Source organism: Anomaloglossus baeobatrachus, chromosome 2, assembly GCF_048569485.1.
Source record: "Anomaloglossus baeobatrachus isolate aAnoBae1 chromosome 2, aAnoBae1.hap1, whole genome shotgun sequence".
In the NCBI taxonomy this organism is placed as follows: Eukaryota; Metazoa; Chordata; class Amphibia; order Anura; family Aromobatidae; genus Anomaloglossus; species Anomaloglossus baeobatrachus.
Genome location: NC_134354.1, coordinates 66,448,252 through 66,472,251, shown reverse-complemented (window position 1 = coordinate 66,472,251; position 24,000 = coordinate 66,448,252). Strand labels below are relative to the sequence as shown.

At 46.6% G+C, this 24,000-nt stretch overlaps 1 protein-coding gene across 3 annotated transcripts in view; it reads right to left on the bottom strand.

Moving 5' to 3' along the window:
• The window catches only part of LOC142282989 (stomatin-like), a 92,763-nt gene that overhangs the window by 2,479 nt on the left and 66,284 nt on the right, over positions 1–24,000 (bottom strand). For all 3 annotated transcript variants that reach the window (XM_075333072.1, XM_075333076.1, XM_075333077.1), the window contains 3 exons: positions 23,760–23,842; positions 15,705–15,908; positions 11,963–12,097 (listed from right to left, as the gene is read on the bottom strand). In XM_075333072.1, coding sequence (XP_075189187.1) covers positions 11,963–12,097; positions 15,705–15,908; positions 23,760–23,842 — 422 coding nt within the window. The remainder of the gene's footprint in view (positions 1–11,962; positions 12,098–15,704; positions 15,909–23,759; positions 23,843–24,000) is intronic.

The following is a 24,000-nucleotide window of genomic DNA, read 5'->3' as shown; positions in this document are numbered from 1 at the left end:
TGTGGTTGGCTGGTGTTACCTTGTGTGGGACTGGTGTTGTGCGGGCGCTATCTGTGACTACCTGGCTAGTCCAGGGCGTCACACTCCCCCCTTGGTTAACTACAGACCGTCCGCGGGCTGTCCGACCACCACCATTTATTTTTCTGAACTGAAAAAGATAAAACAGTGAACAAGCATACTAACATATTTACAATTATGAAAGCTTTTGTTTCTTCCCTTGCGGGAGGCATGTTACTTCAATGTTGCAAACATATAAAAACACATTTTTATTAAACCGGGAACGGGACGGAACCGGGTCCTTTAGTTGCCCACCCAAACAAACCTGAACCTTAATTCTGCCTCTAAAAACAGGTCAGCGCCCCTTTTCCCCAGTCCAGGAATCGGGTTTGGGTGTTGCCCAAACGGGCCGGGTACAAAGTTCTTTACCCGGCAGTCTCTCAGAGGCCCCACGTCCAGGGGACCCCTGACCCGGAGGGTAGTCACTGGTTGCAATGGTGACGGGACCTCGGCCTCCTTTGCCGCAGGCCCTTCCTCCAACCAGCCTCCCGGGGGCTGCAAGACCTGAAAGGGTGGTCCGGGATTATTTACAAGCCCAAAAGTTATTGTGTGGCCTGCAAGTTCTCAGTCTTGCTCATATTAAAACGGGAACATCAACAAAGTCCCAACGGGGATGGGCAGTATGGTTCCCCGGGTCGGTACCAGCGGGCCACTACCCTGTCCCGGTCCACCACGGTTCCACCGAGCCGTCTTCCCGGCTCCTGCAGGCTAGGCCACCGTATGCCTCCTAGCCAAGGTACCAGAGCTCCGACCCAGGCACCTGTCAGTCTGTCACAGGCCTGTACTACAGGCCTGACCTCCTCCACTGCGCTCTCAAACTAGACTCTCTGTCAAACTACTCTGTGTTTCCTGCCTCAGGCCCTCTGAACTCCTCGGTGGGCGTGTCCAACTGCCTGTCTCCGCCCCCCTGGTGTGTCCATCAAGCTCTGCGGGAGGTGACTAGGGTTTAATGTGGTTGGCTGGTATTACCTTGTGTGGGACTGGTGTTGTGCGGGGCGCTATCTGTGACTACCTGGCTAGTAATACATCTCATATTGTATTTTAATATTTATCAATAAACGTATATTTTTAGGAAGGTTTTTTGCTATGTATGTTATATTTACTTCCTTTGAAGTCTGTGTTTGTGGTCAGACAACAAATAAGATTAGTAGTGCCTAGACAATCTGAAGTGCCCCCAACTACAGAATTAGGGGGAGAGGGAGGACGGGAATAGCCGTTACTGCATATGTGACGCCCCTGGACTATCAGGTTGTCACAGGGTACTGCACGCTCTTTCTCTTTAGTGCAGTATTTAAATCCCTCTTGATTCTGGGTCCCCATCTTACAGTGCAACAACAGCAAATCAAATCCTAGATACACCCAGCACCACACCCACCAGACACACCAGTGGGCGGCTTGAGCGGAATAGGGTCGCCAACCTAGGGGTCAGGAAGGGGAGGTGAGGAGTATCAGAGAGGAGAAGAGAGAGTAGCGTGCTGGAGTAGTGAAGTGGAGGAGGCAGGGAGCGGTGGCTCCCAAGAGTAACTGTCTAGGTTGCAGACGGTGGTCTGGACCTAGAGGAGTCAGACCCCGGTCGCAGGGGATTGAGGCAAGGTGCCTGGACCTGTTAAAGAGAACGGTCAGCAGCTTGGTCCTATCACTGGTCCTGGACCGAAGGCACGGCGGCGTACACGGACTGTAGGTCGGTGAGAAGCTTCAGGCAACCCGGCAATTAACCTGTGGAAAATGGAGCCTTCATGGACTGTTCCCACCAGCTCCAGAATCGGGGCACTAGCGCAACGAGGGGGATAGGGCCTTCCATATAAGCAGCCCACTAAAATCCCAAGCGTGAGCCCTGAGAGCAGGCTCCCACACTTAGCAATAGTGGGGAGCGGGGCTCGGCAAGTTCGAGACAAACCGGTAAACTTTGTGCCAGGAGGCAGGTCACGGACCATCAGGCAGCACTGCAGGGGACGGGACCTGGACGAGCTCCCATTGAGCGGCAGCAGCAGCCAGAAACTTGGTTTACCCAGTTGTCAGCGTCTGCTTACTGGCTGAGTGAGTACATGAGTGATCTCCCCGTAACGGCACCAAGTATCATCATCCAGATTCCCGGGGTATGCCCCTACCCGTGGAGGGTAACGACACCTTGCTGCCCCATTCCATCACCCAACGGCAGCGGCGGTACTCCCAGTTACCGCACACCACAGGTGGCGACACGAACTATAACTCCCCTGTAAATATCCCCTTTTACTTTAAAGTGTGGCCCCTCAGCCCCCGGGTCCAGAGACCCTCGAGCCACGAACGGACACTACCCCCCGGATCCGAGCGGTTTGATCCGCTGCTGGGGCGGCACACATATCATAGACTGTCTGTATATTCTAGTTCTTAGATGCATGAGTATCGGGTGAGGATGTAATACTACACATGACCGTTAAGTTTTCATGATGACCTTTAGAATAATGAAGTCTTATCCCGGCAGAACATACAATACCAACTACTTGGCAGTAGTGACCGGTTCCCTGGCACTGATCCTGTACACAGTATAATGATATCATTTACAACATTTGGAGTTCAATTACAGGTGATTGACCTCCAATAAGTCATAAAAACAATTTGCACTGTTTAAGTACAAAAACAATCATCAGAAATGCTGACATGAGTTCTGTCGACTGGGTTCAACTAGGTTTGTGAAAACTAACTTTCCACTTTCTCTGGTGTACCTCAACTGGGTTCATTTAAACAAGAAGCATCTAATAGTGTAATTTATTGCTGGGCAGATAGACCCCCCCATATTAGCTGTCTCCAAATCTCTGCTTGGTGTCAGGAAAACATATCTGTATTAATGGAGGTTCAAAACAGGAACCTAACACTTCTCATAGCTAATACGTAAAATTGCTTCTTCAGGGAAAAAGAGGACTTAAAGCAGCACTCTAGTGTTTATTTTTATTTCACAGCTGGAGTGGTGCTGTAAATCTAAAGCCAGCTATACACGTTGCAATTTCGCATACGATATTGTATGCGATTTGCAACGCCCCCATCGTATGTGCGGCACGTTCAATTTGTTGAATGTGCCACACAAACGATTAACCCCCGTCACACGTACTTACCTTCCATACGACCTCGATGTGGGCGGTAAATGTCCACTTCCTGGAGTGGGAGGGATGTTCGGCGTCACATCGACGTCACGCGGCAGGTGGCCAATAGATGCGGAGGGACGGAGCTGAGCGGGACGTAAACATCCCGCCCACCTCCTTCCTTCCGCATTACCGGCCGGGAGCCGCAGGACGCAGGTAAGATCTGTTCATCGTTCCCGGGGTGTCACACACTGCGATGAACAATCTGACGTTCAATCCATGAGGAATGAACAACGTGCGTGCGATGAACGTTTTACCGTTCAATCGGAATTGCACGTATCTGTCACACACTGCAATGTACCTTACGATGCCGGATGTGCGTCACTTACGACGTGACCCCGCCGACGCATCGTAAGATACATTGCAGCGTGTAAAGCCAGCTTAAGACTCCTACCCCTCCCCGTGTTAAACACACCTGCCACAGTCTTCATATGTTTCCAGTCATCGGTCCCTGGCGATTAGTGCACAGTGTTTCATGGAGTGCAGGAGGACACAAATCAATACAAGCCTATGGGAACCTCATTCTGCCCTTGATCTGACGCTCATAGAGATGCATTGAGCACTTGTGATGCAACTTTTGACTTTCAGCCAATCAGAAATTACGGGCACAAGATGGCGCTGCGGGACTGGAGCAGCACTGAAAAAGGATGAAGTCGATAGAAGGTAAGTATAAAAGAGGAGGACTTAAGCGGGCTTTACACGCTACGATATCATTAATGATTTATCGTCGGGGTCACGTTGTTTGTGACGCACATCCGGCAACATTAACGATATCGTAGCGTGTAACAGTTATGTGTAAAATGATCGCAAAAGCGGCAAAAATCGTTTGCCGTGGAGAAGTCGCCTTAAAACAAAAAATCGTTTACCTCTCATTAGCAATGTTGTTCCTCGTTCCTGCGGCAGCACACATCGCTGTGTGTGACACCGCAGGAGCGAGGAACATCTCCTTACCTGCCTCCACCGGCAATGCGGAAGGAAGGAGCTGGGCGGGATGTTTAAGTCCCGCTCATCTCCACCGCTCCGCTTCTATTGGACGGCTGCCATGTGAAGTCGCTGTGATGCCGCACGACCCGCCCCCATAGAAAGGAGGCGGTTCGCCGGCCACAGCGACGTCACAGGGCAGGTAAGTCCGTGTGACGGGGGTAAGTAAGGTTGTGAGCGATGGGCAGTGATTTGTCAGTGTCGCACAACCGACGGGGGCGGGTACAATCGCTTGCGATCTCGCTAGCGAGATCGCAGCGTGTAAAGCCCGCTTTAGATTTAAAGCACCACTCCGCACTAAACCTCACCCCCACAAAAAAAAAACACAAAAAAAAAACTAGCAACCCCATTTCAGCGATGCTTTAAAGTTTAAACTCTAGTGCCACCTATTGGAGATAGCAGTCCTAAAAGTCAATATCGACTCCGTGACAATTCAAAACACTTGACTTAGGATAAAATCCACAACAGAATCTAAAATTGCAGACACGGTTTTTCAGAGTGTTGCCCCTTGTCAGTGCAAATAATGCGATCTCATTTGGGTGTATGAGAGGCATCTGACTAAGATCTAAGGGGTAACTTAACTCCTTGCGGAAACTGACATGCCTATGTGAGGAGGCTTATGAGCTATGCAATGCTCTCCTGGAAAACTAAGGCGGGCTTTGCACACTACGACATCGCAGGTGCGATATCGGTGGGGTCAAATCAAAAGTGACGCACATCCGGCGTCGCAGTCGATATCGTAGTGTGTAAATCCTTTTTGATACGATTAACGAGCGCAAAAGTGTTGTTATCGTATCATCGGTGTAGGGTCCGACATTTCCATAATTTGGCAGCAGCGACAGGTAGGATGTTCCTCGTTCCTGCGGCAGCATACATCGCTGTGTGAGAAGCCGCAGGAGCGAGGAACATCTCCTACCTGTGTCACCGCGTCTATGCGGAAGGACGTGGTGGGCAGGATGTTTACGTCCCGCTCATCTCCGCCCCTCCGCTTCTATTGGCCGCCTGCCGTGTGACATCGCACGACCCGCCCCCTTAGGAAGGAGGTGGTTCGCCGGCCAGAGCGACGTCGCAGGGCAAGTGAGTGCATGTGAAGCTGCCGTAGCGATAATATTCGCTACGGCAGCAATCACAAGATATGGCTGCTGCGACGGGGGCGGGGACTATCGCACTCGGCACCGCAGCATCGGCTTGCGATGTCGTAGTGTGCAAAGCCCGCCTAAATATGTGTAGCACCCATCCCCACCAGGTCCCGGGGGGGTGCTCCTCTTCTCACCTGCTCGGTTCCAGCATGGCTCCCACACATGTTCACGCTCCCAGCCTCAGGCGGTGGCGTCCTTCCTCTCACCTGCCCCACGGCTCTGTAGCCTCCTCTCCTGATTCAGGTCCTGCCATGGTCTTCTCACATTCCCGTGTCATGCGCTCTTCTCCAGAGTCTGCTGCAGCTTCTTCTTGCTTCCAGGCCACACGCAAGTCTTCAGTAAGTGATCATGGGGTGCACGCGTGGCCATGGCCCTGTGGTGCTCCTGAGGCTTTAGTCGCCACAGAGGTACTGCACCTCAGCCAGAGGTGTGGTATTCCATCTTGGGTAAGGAGGCGGTCAACACCAGTTCACACAAAGCACAACAACCAGGCTCAGAAACACCTCATCACACATGGTAAGGGCGTGATTATACCCGAAGCCAGGGCAGGGGGGGTGGAGTCTTAGGAGTGGGAATAGTACAAGTGGGAACACAGTGTAGAGTGTGGAGGAGAGAAAGAGGAGCAGTAGGAGCTAAGACCCGCGGCCTGGAGCAGGTACCGCACGGCCCGGGCACAGACTGAAGGGGTCCTAGACACCACAGGAGTCAACCTCTCATGGCCTTGTTCCACATATAATCTACAGGTGGAAGGACTTGGCTGCAACACGGGGACTGGTCCCTAGGCTATAGGAGAAGAACCTACAGTTAGGTCCAGAAATATTTGGACAGTGACACAATTTTCGCGAGTTGGGCTCTGCATACCACCACATTGGATTTGAAATGAAATCTCTACAACAGAATTCAAGTGCATATTGTAACATTTAATTTGAAGGTTTGAACAAAAATAGCTGATAGAAATTGTAGGAATTGTACACATTTCTTTACAAACACTCCACATTTTAGGAGGTCAAAAGTAATTGGACAAATAAACCAAACCCAAACAAAATATTTTTATTTTCAATATTTTGTTGCGAATCCTTTGGAGGCAATCACTGCCTTAAGTCTGGAACCCATGGACATCACCAAACGCTGGGTTTCCTCCTTCTTAATGCTTTGCCAGGCCTTTACAGCCGCAGCCTTCAGGTCTTGCTTGTTTGTGGGTCTTTCCGTCTTAAGTCTGGATTTGAGCAAGTGAAATGCATGCTCAATTGGGTTAAGATCTGGTGATTGACATGGCCATTGCAGAATGTTCCACTTTTTTGCACTCATGAACTCCTGGGTAGCTTTGGCTGTATGCTTGGGGTCATTGTCCATCTGTACTATTAAGCGCCGTCCGATCAACTTTGCGGCATTTGGCTGAATCTGGGCTGAAAGTATATCCCGGTACACTTCAGAATTCATCCGGCTACTCTTGTCTGCTGTTATGTCATCAATAAACACCAGTGACCCAGTGCCATTGAAAGCCATGCATGCCCATGCCATCACGTTGCCTCCACCATTTTTTTTTACAGTTTTACAGAGGATGTGGTGTGCCTTGGATCATGTGCCGTTCCCTTTCTTCTCCAAACTTTTTTCTTCCCATCATTCTGGTACAGGTTGATCTTTGTCTCATCTGTCCATAGAATACTTTTCCAGAACTGAGCTGGCTTCATGAGGTGTTTTTCAGCAAATTTAACTCTGGCCTGTCTATTTTTGGAATTGATGAATGGTTTGCATCTAGATGTGAACCCTTTGTATTTACTTTCATGGAGTCTTCTCTTTACTGTTGACTTAAAGACAGATACACCTACTTCACTGAGAGTGTTCTGGACTTCAGTTGATGTTGTGAACGGGTTCTTCTTCACCAAAGAAAGTATGCGGCGATCATCCACCACTGTTGTCATCCGTGGACGCCCAGGCCTTTTTGAGTTCCCAAGCTCACCAGTCAATTCCTTTTTTCTCAGAATGTACCCGACTGTTGATTTTGCTACTCCAAGCATGTCTGTTATCTCTCTGATGGATTTTTTCTTTTTTTTCAGCCTCAGGATGTTCTGCTTCACCTCAATTGAGAGTTCCTTAGACCGCATGTTGTCTGGTCACAGCAACAGCTTCCAAATGCAAAACCACACACCTGTAATCAACCCCAGACCTTTTAACTACTTCACTGATTACAGGTTAACGAGGGAGACGCCTTCAGAGTTAATTGCAGCCCTTAGAGTCCCTTGTCCAATTACTTTTGGTCCCTTGAAAAAGAGGAGGCTATGCATTACAGAGCTATGATTCCTAAACCCTTTCTCCGATTTGGATGTGAAAACTCTCATATTGCAGCTGGGAGTGTGCACTTTCAGCCCATATTATATATATAATTGTATTTCTGAACATGTTTTTGTAAACAGCTAAAATAACAAAACTTGTGTCACTGTCCAAATATTTCTGGACCTAACTGTACATACTCTACCAGTAAGACCAACGGCTGAGGTGACTGCACGCACCGAAGCCACCACCGCACACAAATTCACAGGAAGTTGACCCTCAAGGACCAAGGGATAGAGCTTCATGCCACCCCACAGGGTTCAAGGGCACTGATACAGGTTCCGGTGAGCGAAGTTGCAAAGCAGGAGGGAGAAGCAAGCGCAGGAGTCGGCCAGGAAAGGGGAAAACTTCAGAAAGGTGCACCAGATTCGACCTCCGAACTACCCGGGATCGGCTGGAGCTCATCACGGTGAATCCCGGCACTCCAAAGGCGGTCACTGACGTTTGTGTAACCTTGGAACCGGCTACTCTGAGTAAAGACCTTGAGACTGCATTCCTGTGTTGCTCCGTTATTCGCCTGCGCTTTCCACCCTGCAACTCCCGCCATCTTAGACTACTACTACCACCCCCATCCGCCCTGGAGCCCAGCTCTACCTGTGGAGAGCTATACCATCTAAGCTGCGTCACCATCTGCCCCAGAGGTCCCCCATCTCGCAGCGCTGGAACCTAACTTGCCGCATACCACAGGTGGCGTCAAAAATACTGTAAACTGTCATCATCCCCTTTATTTTTTACTAACCGACACCGCAGGGGTCACGGACCCAGGCCCTGCCACCACGGTGTCCCAGTAGCAAAACCGCGGCCCAGTAACGAGTCGCCCCAAGCCCCGGTGGGCACGTCACCCCCTTTCTTAAAGTGGTAGCGTCCCTTTACCTGGAAGTGACCTCAGAGGTCACCTAAAGGGTATTTTAGTACGCCTCGCCTAAGAAGAGGCACCTGAGCAACGTTGCCAGTAGCGCGTTGCAAGTTCTCAGGTCCCCAGTTGTTATTTTGTCTCATCCCTGTACCTATTCCAAGTTACTAACCGCTGTCTCGTCCTAGAGTGTCATCACCTTCATCGCCTGTGTGCCGTCACGTCAGTGCCGTGACCGCAGTACCGTCCGTCTCAGCTATCTCCTGATTGTCACGTCACCTGAGCCTGCACCACAGTGCCTTCTCGTCCAAACCTACTCATTGGTGCCATGTCCTCTCTGCCTCCAACTTGGTGCCACTATATCTCGGACTCCAGTCCTGGACGTTGTTACTATATCCATCCGTAAGAGACTGCCCCCTCTGGTCCCTGGCCGCCATGCTTTTAGGCCTTTTGTTGGAAGCGCCGCACAGTCTTTGTATGGGCTTCGCTGCTGGTCACATCCTCAAGGGAGTCCGGTACACGGTCCATTGGGTCCACCCCCGGACGCTCGCCGCCCTTCGGTGAGCATAACAATATGTAAATTGCCTTTTCATAGAGGAAGAGGACTTGAACGCTAGTGCCACCTACTGGAAGTAAAAATCCTTAAAGTCAATATCAACCCTTTAATGAGCATTGCCATATGACTTGGAATAAAAGCCAAACCAGAAGCTCAATTTGCAGACACAGTGTTTTAGTGTGTTGCTTAAAAGCCATGTGAGCCCTTAGGCTATGTGCGCACGTTGCGTTTTTTCTTGCATTTTGGTTGCGTTTTTAACTGCGCCGTGTCAATGACAAAATGCATGTGTTTTGCTTTCCCAGCAAATTCTATGAGTCAAAATTTCCATCCACACGTTGCTTTTTTTTAGGCAGAGTTTTGTTTAAAAAATATTTGTCAAAATCATTGCGTAAAAAAAAGCAGCATGTCACTTCTTCATTGCGTTTTGTGAACATTTTCCACCCATTGAAATGAATGAGGTATGTCATAACATAACCAAAATGTTTAGCTGTGCGCTTGCATTGCATTTTGGTTGTATTTTGCATCCATTCTTGTCAACAAAAATGCAAGTCTCTCGGTCTCTCCCTCTCTGTTGGCCTTGGTCTCTCTCTCTCTCTGTTGGTCTCTACCTCACCCCCCCTCTCTCCCTCCTTCATACTCACCGATCACCGATGCGGCGGTCACACTGCTCCAGCAGCTTCTTCTGCTTCTGAAAGTGCCGGCCACTCATTAGGCTCATCTCATACTCACTGCTTCCGCGGCCCACCGGCGCCTATGATTGGTTGCAGTCAGATGCGCCCCCATGCTGAGTGACAGCTGTCTCACTGCAACCAATCACAGCCGCCGGTCAGCGAGTCTATATTGTGCAGTAAAATAAATTATTAAAAAAAAATATGTGCGGTCCCCCCAATTGATACCCAGCCAAGATAAAGCCTCGCAGCTTCTGGCTGGTATTCTCAGACAGGGGAGGCCTATCGTTTTTAGGCTGCCCTAAGCCTAAATATATCAGCCAGCAGCCGCCCGGAATTGCCGCATCCATTAGATGTGACAATCATCCCGATTACCCTGGTGTGGTGGCAATCGAGGTAATAAGGAGTTAAAGGCAGCCCATAGCTGCCACTAAGTCCTAGGTTAATCATGGCAGGCATCTATGAAACACCCTCCATGATTAATTTGTAAGTGAAAGTAAATAAACAAATACACCCAAAAAATCCTTTATTTGGAATAAAAGACAAAAAACACCCTCTTTCACTACTTTATTAACCCCCAAACACCCTTCCAGTTCCGACATAATCCACACAAGGTCCCACGACGCTTCCAGCATGGCTACATTGGAAGCTCACAGCGAGCAGCCATAGAGCACAACCGCTTGCTGTAAGCTCCACGCAGCAACAGAAGTGAGTCTTGCTATCAGCGGTGATGTCACTCAGGTTACCCATGGCCACAGCTGGAGTCTTCCACCTGTGACAGCAAGTCGCCCGAGTGACTGAAGTGAGTTGTGCGATCAGCGGGACGTCACTCAGATGATTTGCAGTCACAGGTGAGTCCTTCCCCTGTGACCACAAATGAGGCCGCAACACAGAGCCGCGCAATGAGAATGAACTTGGGTGAAGCTGCCTGTGTCGCAGCACTGACGTCAGAGGTTCACCAGAGTTCATTCTCATCGAATTGCTCTGTCTCTGTCAGTGGGCAGTCATGCTATCTATTCTTTCTATTCTTTCTATCCCTCTATCTATGTATTCTAGTTATCTATCAAATCCTATCCTATCATATTTATTTTCACATTTAAAAACGCACTGTCCAAAACGCAGCCCAAACGCAGGGAAAACGCATCGAAAATGCATCCATTTTACCAAGTTTTTTTGTCAAACGCAGTGTTTACATTTATCAAGAGTCTACCAGAAGGTGAATTTTTGTTGTCAAACCAGAACGCAGCCTGCAGACATAGCCTTACTTGGACTAGCACTTCTCCCATTTGGCCAGGGCGTTTTTAATTACCAGGAGACTACAATATCTGGGAACATATGGATGGTGAGTCTTTTAGCTCCTTTCACTTGGCGCTGGTGATGTCTGGTGGCCATTTTTGCGGTGATTGTAGGGTAGTGTGGCCTGGAGTCATGGGGGAGATCAGCCCTGTCAGCATGGGTACTTTGGAGCACCAGGTCACTCGCCCTGCTTCTATACTATCGCTGCGGCAATGGTTGGCACACAGCCAATGTATGAATCCAGTGCCATGACCTGGCAGTAGTGATAGGATATGGTCTGCACTCAGTCTATAGTTGTAGGGGTGCCAATGAAAACAGGTCTATGAACCGGGAACAGTATATCTGAGAAATTCACTGCACTCTCCAACTGTTGCAAAAGAAGTGATATTTATTTGAACAAATAAGAGGAGCGACTATTAAATCAATTCAACGTTTCGACTCTCCCAGGTCTTAATCAAGAGTCGCTTGAGGATGGGTATGGAGATGCAAGCACAGCAGCGCTGTCTGTTGTAGGTAGGATGATGTGTGCTAAAAATTGTTTTTGCACAAAATACTAGGAAAAATTAAGCTAAACAAGATGTACAGGGCGGCACGGTGGCTCAGTGGTTAGCACTGCAGTCTTGCAGTGCTGGGGTCCTGGGTTCAAATCCCACCAAGGACAGCATCTGCAAGGAGTTTGTATGTTCTCCCCATGTTTGCGTGGGCTTCCTCCGGTTTCCTCCCACACTCCAAAGACATACAGATAGGGAATTTATATTGTGAGCCCCAATGGGGACAGTGTTGCCATTGTATGTAAAGCGCTGTGGAATTAATAACGCTATATAAATGAATAAAATGAATGAATGACTGTACAGTACTTGACACTTTCATCTTCCTCTGACTGATGACCATCGTTATGTTGGATGTGATGATGCCAGTCCTAATTGTGACTAATTCAAAGTCATGAAATAAATGACATCTGATACCTTTGCTCTGGCTTCGCGGGCTGCTTCCGCCTCAGCCGCCATTGCTCTCTGTAACGTTGATGGCAGCTTCACATCCTTTATTTCCACGCGCTCCACTTTAATTCCCCATTCTTTTGTGGCATCGTATAAGATTCTCTGCAGATACAACAATAATGACAAAAGTATATAAGTAATTACAGAACTCATACATATCATTAGAATGGAGAAATAAATACAGTGGAACCTTGGTTTAAGAGTAACTTGGTTTGAGAGCGTTTTGCAAGACAAGTAAAGCTTTTTAAAAATGTGTAAGGCTATGTGTCCACGTTGCTTTTTACCTGCTTTTTACCTGCTTTTTTGCTGCTTTTTCAACTGCAGCGTTTAATGGCAAAATAGATGTGCTCTGCTTTTCAAGCAAAGTCTATGGGAATTTGGGTTTCTTGTCCGCACTATGCAGTTCAAACTGCAGCCTTTTTGTGGCAGAACTTTGGACAAAAACTCAGCTTTGCAGTGCAAAACCCAAATGGCAAAAACAATTGACATGTCTATATATATATATATATATATATATATAGCCATATATATATTCATATCTATATATATATATATATATATATATAGACATGTCAATTGTTTTTGCCATTTGTGTTTTGAACTGCAAAGCAGAGTTTTTGCCCAAATTTCTGCCAGAAAATGGCTGCAGTTTGAACTGCATAGTGGGCACAAGAAACCCAAATTCCCATAGACTTTGCTTGAAAAGCAGAGCACATCTATTTTGCCATTAAACGCTGCAGTTGAAAAAGCAGCAAAAAAGCAGGTAAAAAGCAGGTAAAAAGCAACGTGGACACATAGCCTAACTTGGTTTAAGAGCAATGCTCTGCAATAAGAGCAAATATTCACCGTGTAACACCTCCGGTTCCGTCCTTTTATCGCGTTCTGACTCGCTCTGGAGGTAACTTTCTGTCCATATGTTCTGTATACAGTATACCATTGCACAGTACATTAAATACTATATAGCATGTCTATCAATTTGCATTTGTGGATATAGTATTGTACTTTCTTTCTGCTATCCAGCACATTGCTTGTACTGTACCTCCCGCACACCAACAATTCTATTGGAAGCTATTGTGCAGTTTAATTTGCTTTGTTTTTTACTGCGCTGTACAGTATTTTGCATTAGTGTACTGTAATAATTTTATATGAATACAGTACATTATATATTACTGTAATATGTTTGTATAAATACACTAAATATTTTTGGGTTGTGGAACGAATTGTCTGCATTTCAATTATTTCCTATGGGAAAATTCACTTTGATATAAGAGTAACTTAGTTAAAGAGCACACTCCCGGTACCAATTATGCTCATAATCCAAGCTACACTGTATTTCAGACAATTTAATATGGAGTCTGAGTTGAGTTTCAGATTTTTATCTTGTGGGATTTTCTCTCCCAGTAATATAGGCCTGATGTGAAGTCTCTGTCAACCAGGATACTGCTATGTTTATTACCTTGTATACCAGCACAGCTTCTATCCAGCACTTATGTCTAGTTTATGTGCTTTCCTCCTTGTCTATAGCTTGTTTTCTTTGCTCTCCTAGAGGCTTGGGGACATTTCTCCCCTCACTAAAGCAGATCTGTGTGTATTCCCATCCCTCCTGCTATCTCTAAGGCTATGTGCGCACAGTGCGTTTTTCGCGGCGTTTTTGCGTGTTTTTCGGGTGCATTTTTGGCCTCAAAACTGCATGACTTTGCTTCCCCAGCAAAGTGTATGAGTTTTCATTTTTGCTGTCCACACACAACTGTTTTTTTAAGCTGCGTTTTTGAGCTTAAGAAAAAAAAATGGACATGTCAATTCTTTCCTGCGTTTTTCTGTGTTTTCCACCCTTGCAATGCATTGGAAAAACGCAGAGATCAAAAACGCAGTAAAACGCAGCCAAAAACGCACCAAATTGCGGTAAAAACGCATGCGTTCTTTGGCGCGTTTTTTCGACGCGGGTGCGTTTTTGTGCGTTTTTAACGGCCAAAAACGCACAAAAACGCAGCGTCAAAAAAACGCAGCATGCACACATAGCCTAAAACTGAAATAAGGAAGTAGAAGCAGAGATGAGAAACGGTGGAATATGTTTAATTGTTTATTTAGAACATTGCTTAACTTTGCATTTAGCAAATTAACAATTGAAAAAAACAACTGTGCGAAGATGTAAATAGCCTTTAAAGCATTATGCACCTTTATGCCTGGCTGACATTATCACACCTCCACTCTCCAAGATCACAGTAATCATCGGTGTAATAATTAGCCACACTGAAACTGTGTGTGATCATTAACCACTGCCTGCACACAGCGCAAGGGAAAAGTATTCTGTGTGCTATGAACTAGAATGGAGAATCAGAGCTAGGGCCTCTCCTCCAAAACATGGGCTAAAAATCCTATTAACACCTTAAAAATCTTGTAGAAAGTCTTCCCTGAAGAGTGGAAGATGTTATAACTACAAATTGAAAAGCAACTCCATATTAATACCCATGGCTTCAGCATGGGAGATCATAAAACCTCCTGTAGGTGTGATGTGTAGGCGTCCCAATACTTTTGTCCGTAAGCGTAATTTTATATGGCAGAATCCATATTTTTAGTATTTATTATCCTATGCTGTGGGTAGATATACTAATTGAAAAGCTCATGTAGACAGGTGTAATATGACTACCATAGTGTTCCCGTCTGCATATGCCTCCAAATTTAAATTGTGGCCTGTTTCGTTTTATTTATGGAGTCATTCTCACTGCGCAGCATGTGGAGACTGTATAGATGGGTACAGGCAAGAGTCCTTTAACCTTATTTTGCATCCCCTGTAAACCTAACTGCAATCAAAACTTGCAAATTGCAGATAACTTCCACTTTCTATATAGCACACTCAAAAGTGCATGTGTTGCGAGTGACAAATAGTCATGTGGTTTCTGACAATAGAAGGTCACAGCTCCCTGACTTTCCATTGGTCCTGCTGTAAGTATTCATTATACTAGATAGCTTTCCTGTTTGGTTTTCATCTCTTACCCTTTAGGACCCAGCAGAACCTTCCTTCGGTCCAGCTGCTGATTATCGGTATTCCCCTTGTGCTTAAATACTCCCATCTTCCCTAGACTTTTGCTTGTGGTATTATTCAGCTCATTGAAGCTCTGGTTGCAAGCAGGTGGCTTGTGCTCCTCTGTAGTATCAGTGCTGAAACGTTCCTGAACTTCTCCCTGAGTCATCCGTGGATAAGTAGTTCATGCATTTTCCTCCTACGTGTCCTTCTTGTATTCGTCTATAGTGGTTAGTCGGGTTGGCGAAGAGCTCATTCCACCCGTTCCAATTTAGGGCCCAGCACTATGGATACCTAGGGTCAGATATCTGGCTCGACGCATAGGTGTGGAACCTATCTAGGGTGGTGAGGGACTCTAGTGACCAGCAGTAGGTTGGTCATTTGTGGCTTTCAGTTCCCAGCAGTGACATACTGATCATTTTATTTCCCTGATTAACAAAATGGTGAAAAAATCAGACCCAAGGGATAGTACAATGTCATAGGCAGGCACAGGGACAGCAACGGCAGCTTTTCACTGTGAGAATCCGACCAAGCAACTACTGCATCCCTGTGAGCGTCACAAAGTATTATAATACTGGAGTTATGTGCAATCCCATGAGAATTTTCAGTGGACTCCCATGAAAATGTTATTGCCTTCAATGGAGTCCCATAATATTATCCCTTTCAGTGGTGTTTCCCTTGACTTACACTCATATGATCAGCCATTTCTTCACGATCGACTAAAATCTCTGTCAGGCTTTTGGTGCCCAACATATTTCTCAGTGTGGTCTGTGCCAGCATCTGAGTGGCCTGATTGGCATTGTCCACTTTAACTACTGTAACAATTGGATTGAAGATACGGTAGAAGACCACAGCGTCCACCATGATGGTCACAGAGTCCTTGGTGAGAACCTGCAATAAAAAAAGGACATAAACAATCTATAAGTAATCCACTGTCCGCCGTGAGACACCTCAGTATTGTATCACAGCCACTCTAAATATCTACTCATCTGAAATGCATGTGTAATTATATAAGGACGTGTACACCACTGGTGAAAATACTGTATGTAAAGAGTAATTCCAGGCATAGAGGTGTAAGGCATGTAGTGTACCGTCACCAATCACACCAAAAATGTAGCCATTCCGGGCGGCATGGTGGCTCAGTGGTTAGCACTGCAGTTTTGCATCGCTGGGGTCCTGAGTTCAAATCCCACCAAGGACACCATCTGCAAGGAGTTTGTATGTTCTCCCCGTGTTTGCATGGGTTTCCACTGTGTTCTCCGGTTTCCTCCCACACTCCAAAAAACATACTCATAGGGAACGTAGATTGTGAGCCCCAATGGGGACAGTGTTGCTAATGTATGTATAGTGCTGTGGAATTAACAGCGCTATATAAATGAATAAATATTATTATTACTATTATCCCCATTTCTGTCAGGGAATAGTCTGTCAATGAATAATGACATGAGCATCTTTAGAGTGTCAGGTCCCTGGGGAGCGGTCTACCACAATCACATCCATGTGTTACTTGTCAGTCCTCCCCTGCAGTTTTGTCCAGAAAAGCAATGGTGGATAAATGACCTGGGCCCTGCTACCCTCCCACGTACTGTGCACAGGCTTCTCACCATGTGCCAGTCCTCCAGACCCATCACTCACCAGGACTCTCCTCAGCGGGTTTTATTTCACTCCGGCCTCCTCTGAACTATGATAGAAAACCCTGCTCTCTCATTCCAAGTTCGTTGGTGGTATATGTCACCCCTATAGCCTAGAAGCAGTCCATCCTACTCTGTTTTCTGGCCTCCACTCAGCCACTGTTCTCTTCCCCACAGTCATTTGCTGTGGTACCTTACTTCCCAAGATGGGGGCGACCTGTCCTCTCGTTACAGGTGAATAATCATTTTCTGCCTGGGACATTACGTCTATGCAACCTCCCAATTTAAACTTGGGGCAACATTACCAAACCACATGCTGCCAAAACATATTTAGCTTTATCCCATCTAATACACTGGCGCCTCAACCCAGTGCTTCCCGAGAACCCAGCTCATTGTACCTATGGGGCAAACTCTCCCATCCCCAAATACCTATGGATTCCCACATTTGCACATCACTTCACCATGTTCACCATCAATCATGCAGCAGACCCACAAATACAGTAACAAAATAACCTTATTACAATAACTGTTGGTTGATATCCCCCAACAGGTAGATATGACATACGTGCAAGAACAGCATCTGATGGGTGAATAACGAAGGCTGACTTGTTAAGCTACTGTACGTGCACACATTTTGAGGCAGTCAAAAATGTGTTTTGTAGTGGAAACCACTTCAGAAAACACTTCAGCTTTGGGAACTTTTTAGAGGAGTTTTTCCTTTCCTTAGCTGCGGCCACCACCAGTGGGCTCTTATATACAGCATTCTAACATGCTGTATATAAGAGCTCAGGCCGCTGTGTAGAACATAAAAAACACTTTAAAATACTCACCTAGGAGGTCGCTCCGGTGTAGGTGAGTCAAATGGGGGGCAGCGGCGTGCATGATGCATCCTATGTCACCCACACTAGCCAGCTTTGAGATCATGCGCAGGTGCACTACAATACTTTGATCTGCCGTGCGCATTGGGGCATTATAGGGGTTGTCCACTACTTTAAAGGGTGCTTTACACGCTTCGACATCGCTAGCGATAGCTAGCGATGTCGAGCGCGATAGCACCCGCCCCCGTCGTACAAGCGACATTTGGTGCTCGCTGCCATAGCGAACATTATCACTACGGCAGCATCACAAGCACATACCTTGTCAGCGACGTTGCTGTGACCGCCGAATAATGCCTCCCTCAAGGGGGAGGTGCGTTCGGCGTCATAGCGACGTCACTGCGGCGTCACTAAGCAGCCGGCCAATAGAAGCGGAGGGGCGGAGATGAGCGGGATATAACAATCCCGCCCACCTCCTTTAGTCCTCATTGCTCGTGGACGCAGGTAAGGAGATGTTCGTCGTTCCTGCGGTGTCACACACAGCGATGTGTGATGCTGCAGGAACGACGAACAACATCGGACCTGTGGCAGCAGCGATATTAAGGAAAGGAGCGACGTGTCAACAATCTCCGTTTTTGAACGATTTTGTGATCGTTGATCGTCGCTCCTTGGTGTCACACGTTGTGATGTCGCTACCGGCGCCGGATGTGCATCACTAATGACGTGACCCCGACGATATATCGGTAGCGATGTTGCAGCGTGTAAAGCACCCTTAACACTGATGGCCTATCCTTAGGATAGGTCATAAATGTCTGATCGGCCAGGGTCCGACACCTTGTACCCCCACGGATTATCTGTTCTCAGTGACAGAGGCAGCACCAGGTGTCAGGAAATACTCAGTTCCGGAGCTGACCAGTCTTCTGATAGTGGCCGCTGCCGGGTACTGCATATCCGCCTCCTATTGATTTGAATGGGAGGCAGATATGCAGTACCCGGTCTCTATCAGGTGATGCAGTAGCTCCGGATCTAAGCATTTCCAGCCGCCTGCTGCTGTCACTGGCCGAGAACAGCTGATTGGCAGGCAGGGCCTGCATCAGCACCCAGCACACCCGGTCAAATGCCGGGGCCCTGGACAGCCGGGGGGGCCCACTCGCCTTCATCAGTTCTGCTGCCCCTGGGCCTGGGCCCACTCGCCTTTAGTTCTGCTGCCCCCGGGCCAAGTTCCGGGGACCGCAGTCCTCAGCAGGAAACTGCAGCTGCTGTCCCTTTAAGGTGCGCAGACCACAGTGTTCGCTGCGTCCTCCTAGTTGGAACTTCATCTGTGGGCGGAGCTACCGCAGGGCGTCCTGCTCAGTACCACAGATGAAGGAGGCGCAGTGCCAGCCACCCACCCCCAGCACAGCGTTTCCCTCTGATGCTGTGTGGGCCCCCTCTCCATTGTGACCTGAGCAGTATGTGCTACACCCATCTTCCCCACTTGATCTGTATGTGCTTTTCCTGCCCCTCCATTTATGGGACCCAGTGAGCTGTATGGGCTTCTCCTCCCCCGAGATGTATGCCCTGGCCCCCCTGGAGCCGTATGTGCTGGACCCCGGAGCTGTGTGTTTGGGCCCCCCAGAGCCGTGTGTGTGTGCCTCCCAGAGCCGCGTGTGTGGGCCTCCCAGAGCTGCGTGTGTGGGCCTCCCAGAGCTGCGTGTGTGGGCCACCTATAGCCACGTGTGTGTCTGTCTGTATGTATGCAGCAGAGCTGTGTGTGTCTGTTCTGTCTGTCTATATGTATCCAGCAGAGCTGTGTGTGTCTGTCTGTCTGTATGCATGGAAAAAAGGAGAACCAGAGCAAAAAGCTGAAAAAAATTTCAAAATTTATTTTTTGTTTTATATTCAAGGTGCACAGTGCAATACATGAAACATTGATGTACAATAAAAAGAGGGGGTGAGGAGCATCAGTACAAGACAAGTAAACATTAGCCGGGTGTGGACCAACAGGCAAAAAATGTTCAAAGATGGTAAAACCCCTGATTGCCTACAATGAATGAAAAAGATCAATATGCTATATAAAAGCACTCGAGTGCGGTTAACCTGGGAGAATGAAAACCCAGAGGACCAAACCTGTTGGTGGTCAAATGTGGTTTGGCAAAGAAATGATTGACAGTCAGGAGACAACCCAATGTGGGTTGTCTCCTGACTGTCAATCATTTCTTTGCCAAACCACATTTGACCACCAACAGGTTTGGTCCTCTGGGTTTTCATTCTCCCAGGTTAACCGCACTCGAGTGCTTTTATATAGCATATTGATCTTTTTCATTCATTGTAGGCAATCAGGGGTTTTACCATCTTTGAACATTTTTTGCCTGTTGGTCCACACCCGGCTAATGTTTACTTGTCTTGTACTGATGCTCCCCACCCCCTCTTTTTATTGTACATCAATGTTTCATGTATTGCACTGTGCACCTTGAATATAAAACAAAAAATAAATTTTTAAAAATTTTTTTCAGCTTTTTGCTCTGGTTCTCCTTTTTTCCATGTATTTTGAGCTGCTGAAAACCTGAGCTGGCTTGCCCACCAGGTTTATCAAATTGTATTTTCCCTATGGAATGTATATTTCTCCTGTCTGTATGCATGCAGCAGAGCTGTGTGTGTCTGTCTGTATCCATGCACCAGAGCTGTGTGTGTCTGTCTGTCTGTATGCAGCAGAGCAGTGTGTGTCTGTCTGTATGTAGCAGAGCTGTGTGTGTCTGTATGCAGTAGAGCTGTGTGTGTGTGTATGTGTCTGTATGTATGCAGCAGAGCTGTGTGTGTCTGTATGCAGCATAACTGTGTGTGTGTGTCTGTATGCAGCAGAGCTGTGTGTGTCTGTCTGTATGTATGCAGCAGAGATGTGTGTGTGTGTGTCTGTCTGTACGCAGCAGAGCTGTATGTCTGTCTGTATGCAGCAAGCTGTGTGTGTATGTCTGTATGTATGCAGCAGAGCTGTGTGTGCGTGTGTCTGTCTGTATGCAGCAGAGCTGTGTATGCAGCAGAGCTTTGTGAATATGTACTATTTGGGCAGAGCTGTGTGTGTGTGTGTATATATATATATATATATATATATATGCAGCAGAGCTATGTGTGTGTGTTTGTGTCTGTACATATGCATTAGAGATGTGTACAACAGTGCTATCATAGTGTGTGTGTGTGTGTGTGTGTGTGTGTGTGTGTGTGTGTAGCAGAGCTGTGTGAGTGTGTATGTATGGATCAGAGCTGTGCATGTGGCCCCTCCACAGCCATTTGTGCGCCCCCCCAGAGCCGTATGTGCAGCCCCAAAGAGCACTATGCAACCCACCCCAGTAATGTGTATACCCCCAGAGCTGTTTGCTACTCCAGTAACATCTATGCCCTCCAGTAATGTCTATGCCCCCTGCCCCTCCTGGGATGGATATATTGTAGCCCCCAGCTCCACCTGTGATGTATATACAGCAGTGTCAGTGTGCACGGCCATGTCTGTTAGTGATGGCCATCATGCAGCACAGCCATATGCCCAGGAGGAGTTGGATGGAGACAAGCGGGTATCTGTCTGTATGCATGTGCGATGTGTATCTATGTATGTCAGTGTATATGACTGTATAGATTTGTCTGTTTATATGTATTTTTGTGAGTTTGTCTTTAAATATGTATATGTACATGTACGTATGTGTGTCTGTGTGTGGATGGGGCCCACTGAGACTCTTCCACCCGGGGGCCACAAAAACCAAGAGCCGGCCCTGTTGGCAGGGGTGAGCAGTGTTGGACCCTGGCCGACCAGAAATTGATGACCTATCCTAAAGACAGGCCATCAATGTAAAAGTAGTGGACAACCTCTTTAAATAAACAGATCTTCAACTCTCTAAGGCTACGCTCCCACAATGAGCTCTTAGTGAGTTTTTCATATTACAGAATTTCTGCACCTATTATGTAAATTAGGTTACATGCGTTTTTTTTCATTTAGTGTCTGTGTGTATTTTTATCGTGTTTTTGATGCTACAGTTTTTATCTCTTGTTGGGATGTTATGTTTTAGGCCCCCTTCACACGTCAGTGATTCTGGTACGTATGTGCTTTTTTTTATACGTACCAGAATCACTGACATACGCAGACACATTATAATCAATGGGGCTGCTCACACATCAGTGATTTTTCACTGAACATGTCTCCGTGCAGCGTACACGCGTGTCCATGATTCTGCACGGAGTCTGTTTTTTTCTGGCACTATAGTGTGATCCGTGTGTGATCCTGTGGAAGTGGTCTGAGCTATAGCTTGTTTGTTTAAACGTAATAAGAATATCTGTGTATGTAAATAATCAAAATATAGATGTAGTTGCATAATTATCTGTCTATGTAGCAATCGCATAGGCCCATAATATGATTCTAAGCTGTATAGTCATGAAGGGGTTACCAAGGATAAGTGAACAGATGTACAAACAGTGAAAGTTTTATAATAATGAGCAAAAGTCTTATCAGTAGCTTTCACACAGAAAGAATGTTTTATCAAAGATGTGTTTCATAACATGCTGGGAGAAATTGGGGAGTAGAATCCTCCTGTATAATTGGATCTATCGAATACACGAAAGTCAGTTGATGACAATGGCTCAAGGAGAGAACATATCTCATGTGTTCATTGTCTGATACATTAATATCGGCACTGATATACAGGTATACGGCACCGGTCTCTGTATCCCCTGTATGAAGATACCATTAGCTATCTTTACCCAAAATCTCTACCTTGAGAATCCGTTAAACATGTACCAGAAAAACACTGACATATTAAATAATAAACATTTTCAACTAACCTTTCCAGCGATTCGCTGTGCAGCCTCCGCTCTCTGCAGCTCCTGCCCGGCTCATGAATATTCATGAAAGCAGGAACAGCTGACCCGGAAGTAGCTGCAGAGAGCAGTGGGCGGACGCTGCAGAGCCGAGGAGTTCAGCACCATGGACAGCAGGAGCAAAGGCAGGTGAGTAATGTCCATTTGCAATCACGGATCACGAATTGCACATGGACAACCCACGTGTGCCATGAATCACGGAACATGGAGGGACATGTGCGTGTTTTACATGTCAGTGAAGAACGTCAGTGTTTTTCACTGACGTGTGAAACGGGCCTTACATAAAGCTGCTTTGTTTTTGAAACTTCCTGGTATTTAGCTCTGACAAAATCTTATTGCTATAATTTTGTGCAGATTACATGAGTTTTTGATGTATTTCCGCTGCGAAAGTGCACTAAAACCACATGTGCATTTTTTACCTGCGGATTTCCTGCATCTAATGCAAGTCTATGGGGAAAATCTCCCAAGAAAATTCACCGGATCCGCAAGAGAAACTGACATGTTAGGGATTTGAAACCGCAACCGCAGGTCACATTACAGGGAGTAAAAAAGAAGCGCAGTGGGCAGGAGATTTTTATACATCCCATCCACTTTAGTGAAACGGTAAGATGCTGTGTTTTTGACACAGTGAAGATACACAGCATCAAAAACCCATTATAGGAATGTAGCCTTACATGTTTTTTTCCTTAATTTCTGAGGGTTATTGCCCAGCAGTGGGGCTTCTAGCAGATATTCATGGCCCAAACTAAAAATATCCAATATGGATTACTAAAATGTTAGTTATGATAACCAATAAAGCTTAATCATTGTATATTGTGCTTTGTGTTTCAATTTTTCATAATATTCAAACTCTCTGCCTGTTGAGAGGGAATAGGGTTCTTTCTCATGTATTTGCATAGACTGGACACTCATATGGTCCTTGTTTTACTATCACAAAGCAGCAGATCACAAAGTTAACGTAGGGAGCACATTATTGCTGCAGAACGTATTTTCCAATATTCCTGCATTATCTTCCATGACCACTAGATGGCAGACAGAGGATGCATTATCTACCATGACCACTAGATGGCAGACAGAGGATGCATTATCTTCCATGACCACTAGATGGCAGACAGAGGATGCATTATCTTCCATGACCACTAGATGGCAGACAGAGGATGCATTATCTTCCATGACCACTAGATGGCAGACAGAGGATGCATTATCTTCCATGACCACTAGATGGTAGTCGGAGGATAGACTATTACTGGTAAATGTATTGTGTCTCTCCGTATATCTGCACTTTCTCCTCCAGATTGTTTCTTTTCTATTAGCTAAATGAAACCTTTTATAAATGTGGCCCAATACAAAATAATTAAATAGCAATATCTAGGTCACTTTCCTGCAATAAACCAGATCCCTGTCTTTGCCGTTCTCCCTGACAATTAATTTCACTAGAACGTATAATTAATACTTACTTCTTGGGGAGGGACGGCGAATGACACAGTTCTTAAGTCGAGTCTACAGAAATCATCTGTGCAAGGGAGAATCCAGAAAATTCCTGTGGAAAGGAAACAAAATAAGTTTCACAAGAGTAAGATATCGTAACATTTCACCATAACACACTCTCTCCCCTATATATCATTCACCCATCTTCTGCCGTATCCTAAACTTAATACTCCTCCTCCCTCCTTTTCTTCTCCTTACTCTCATATCTTC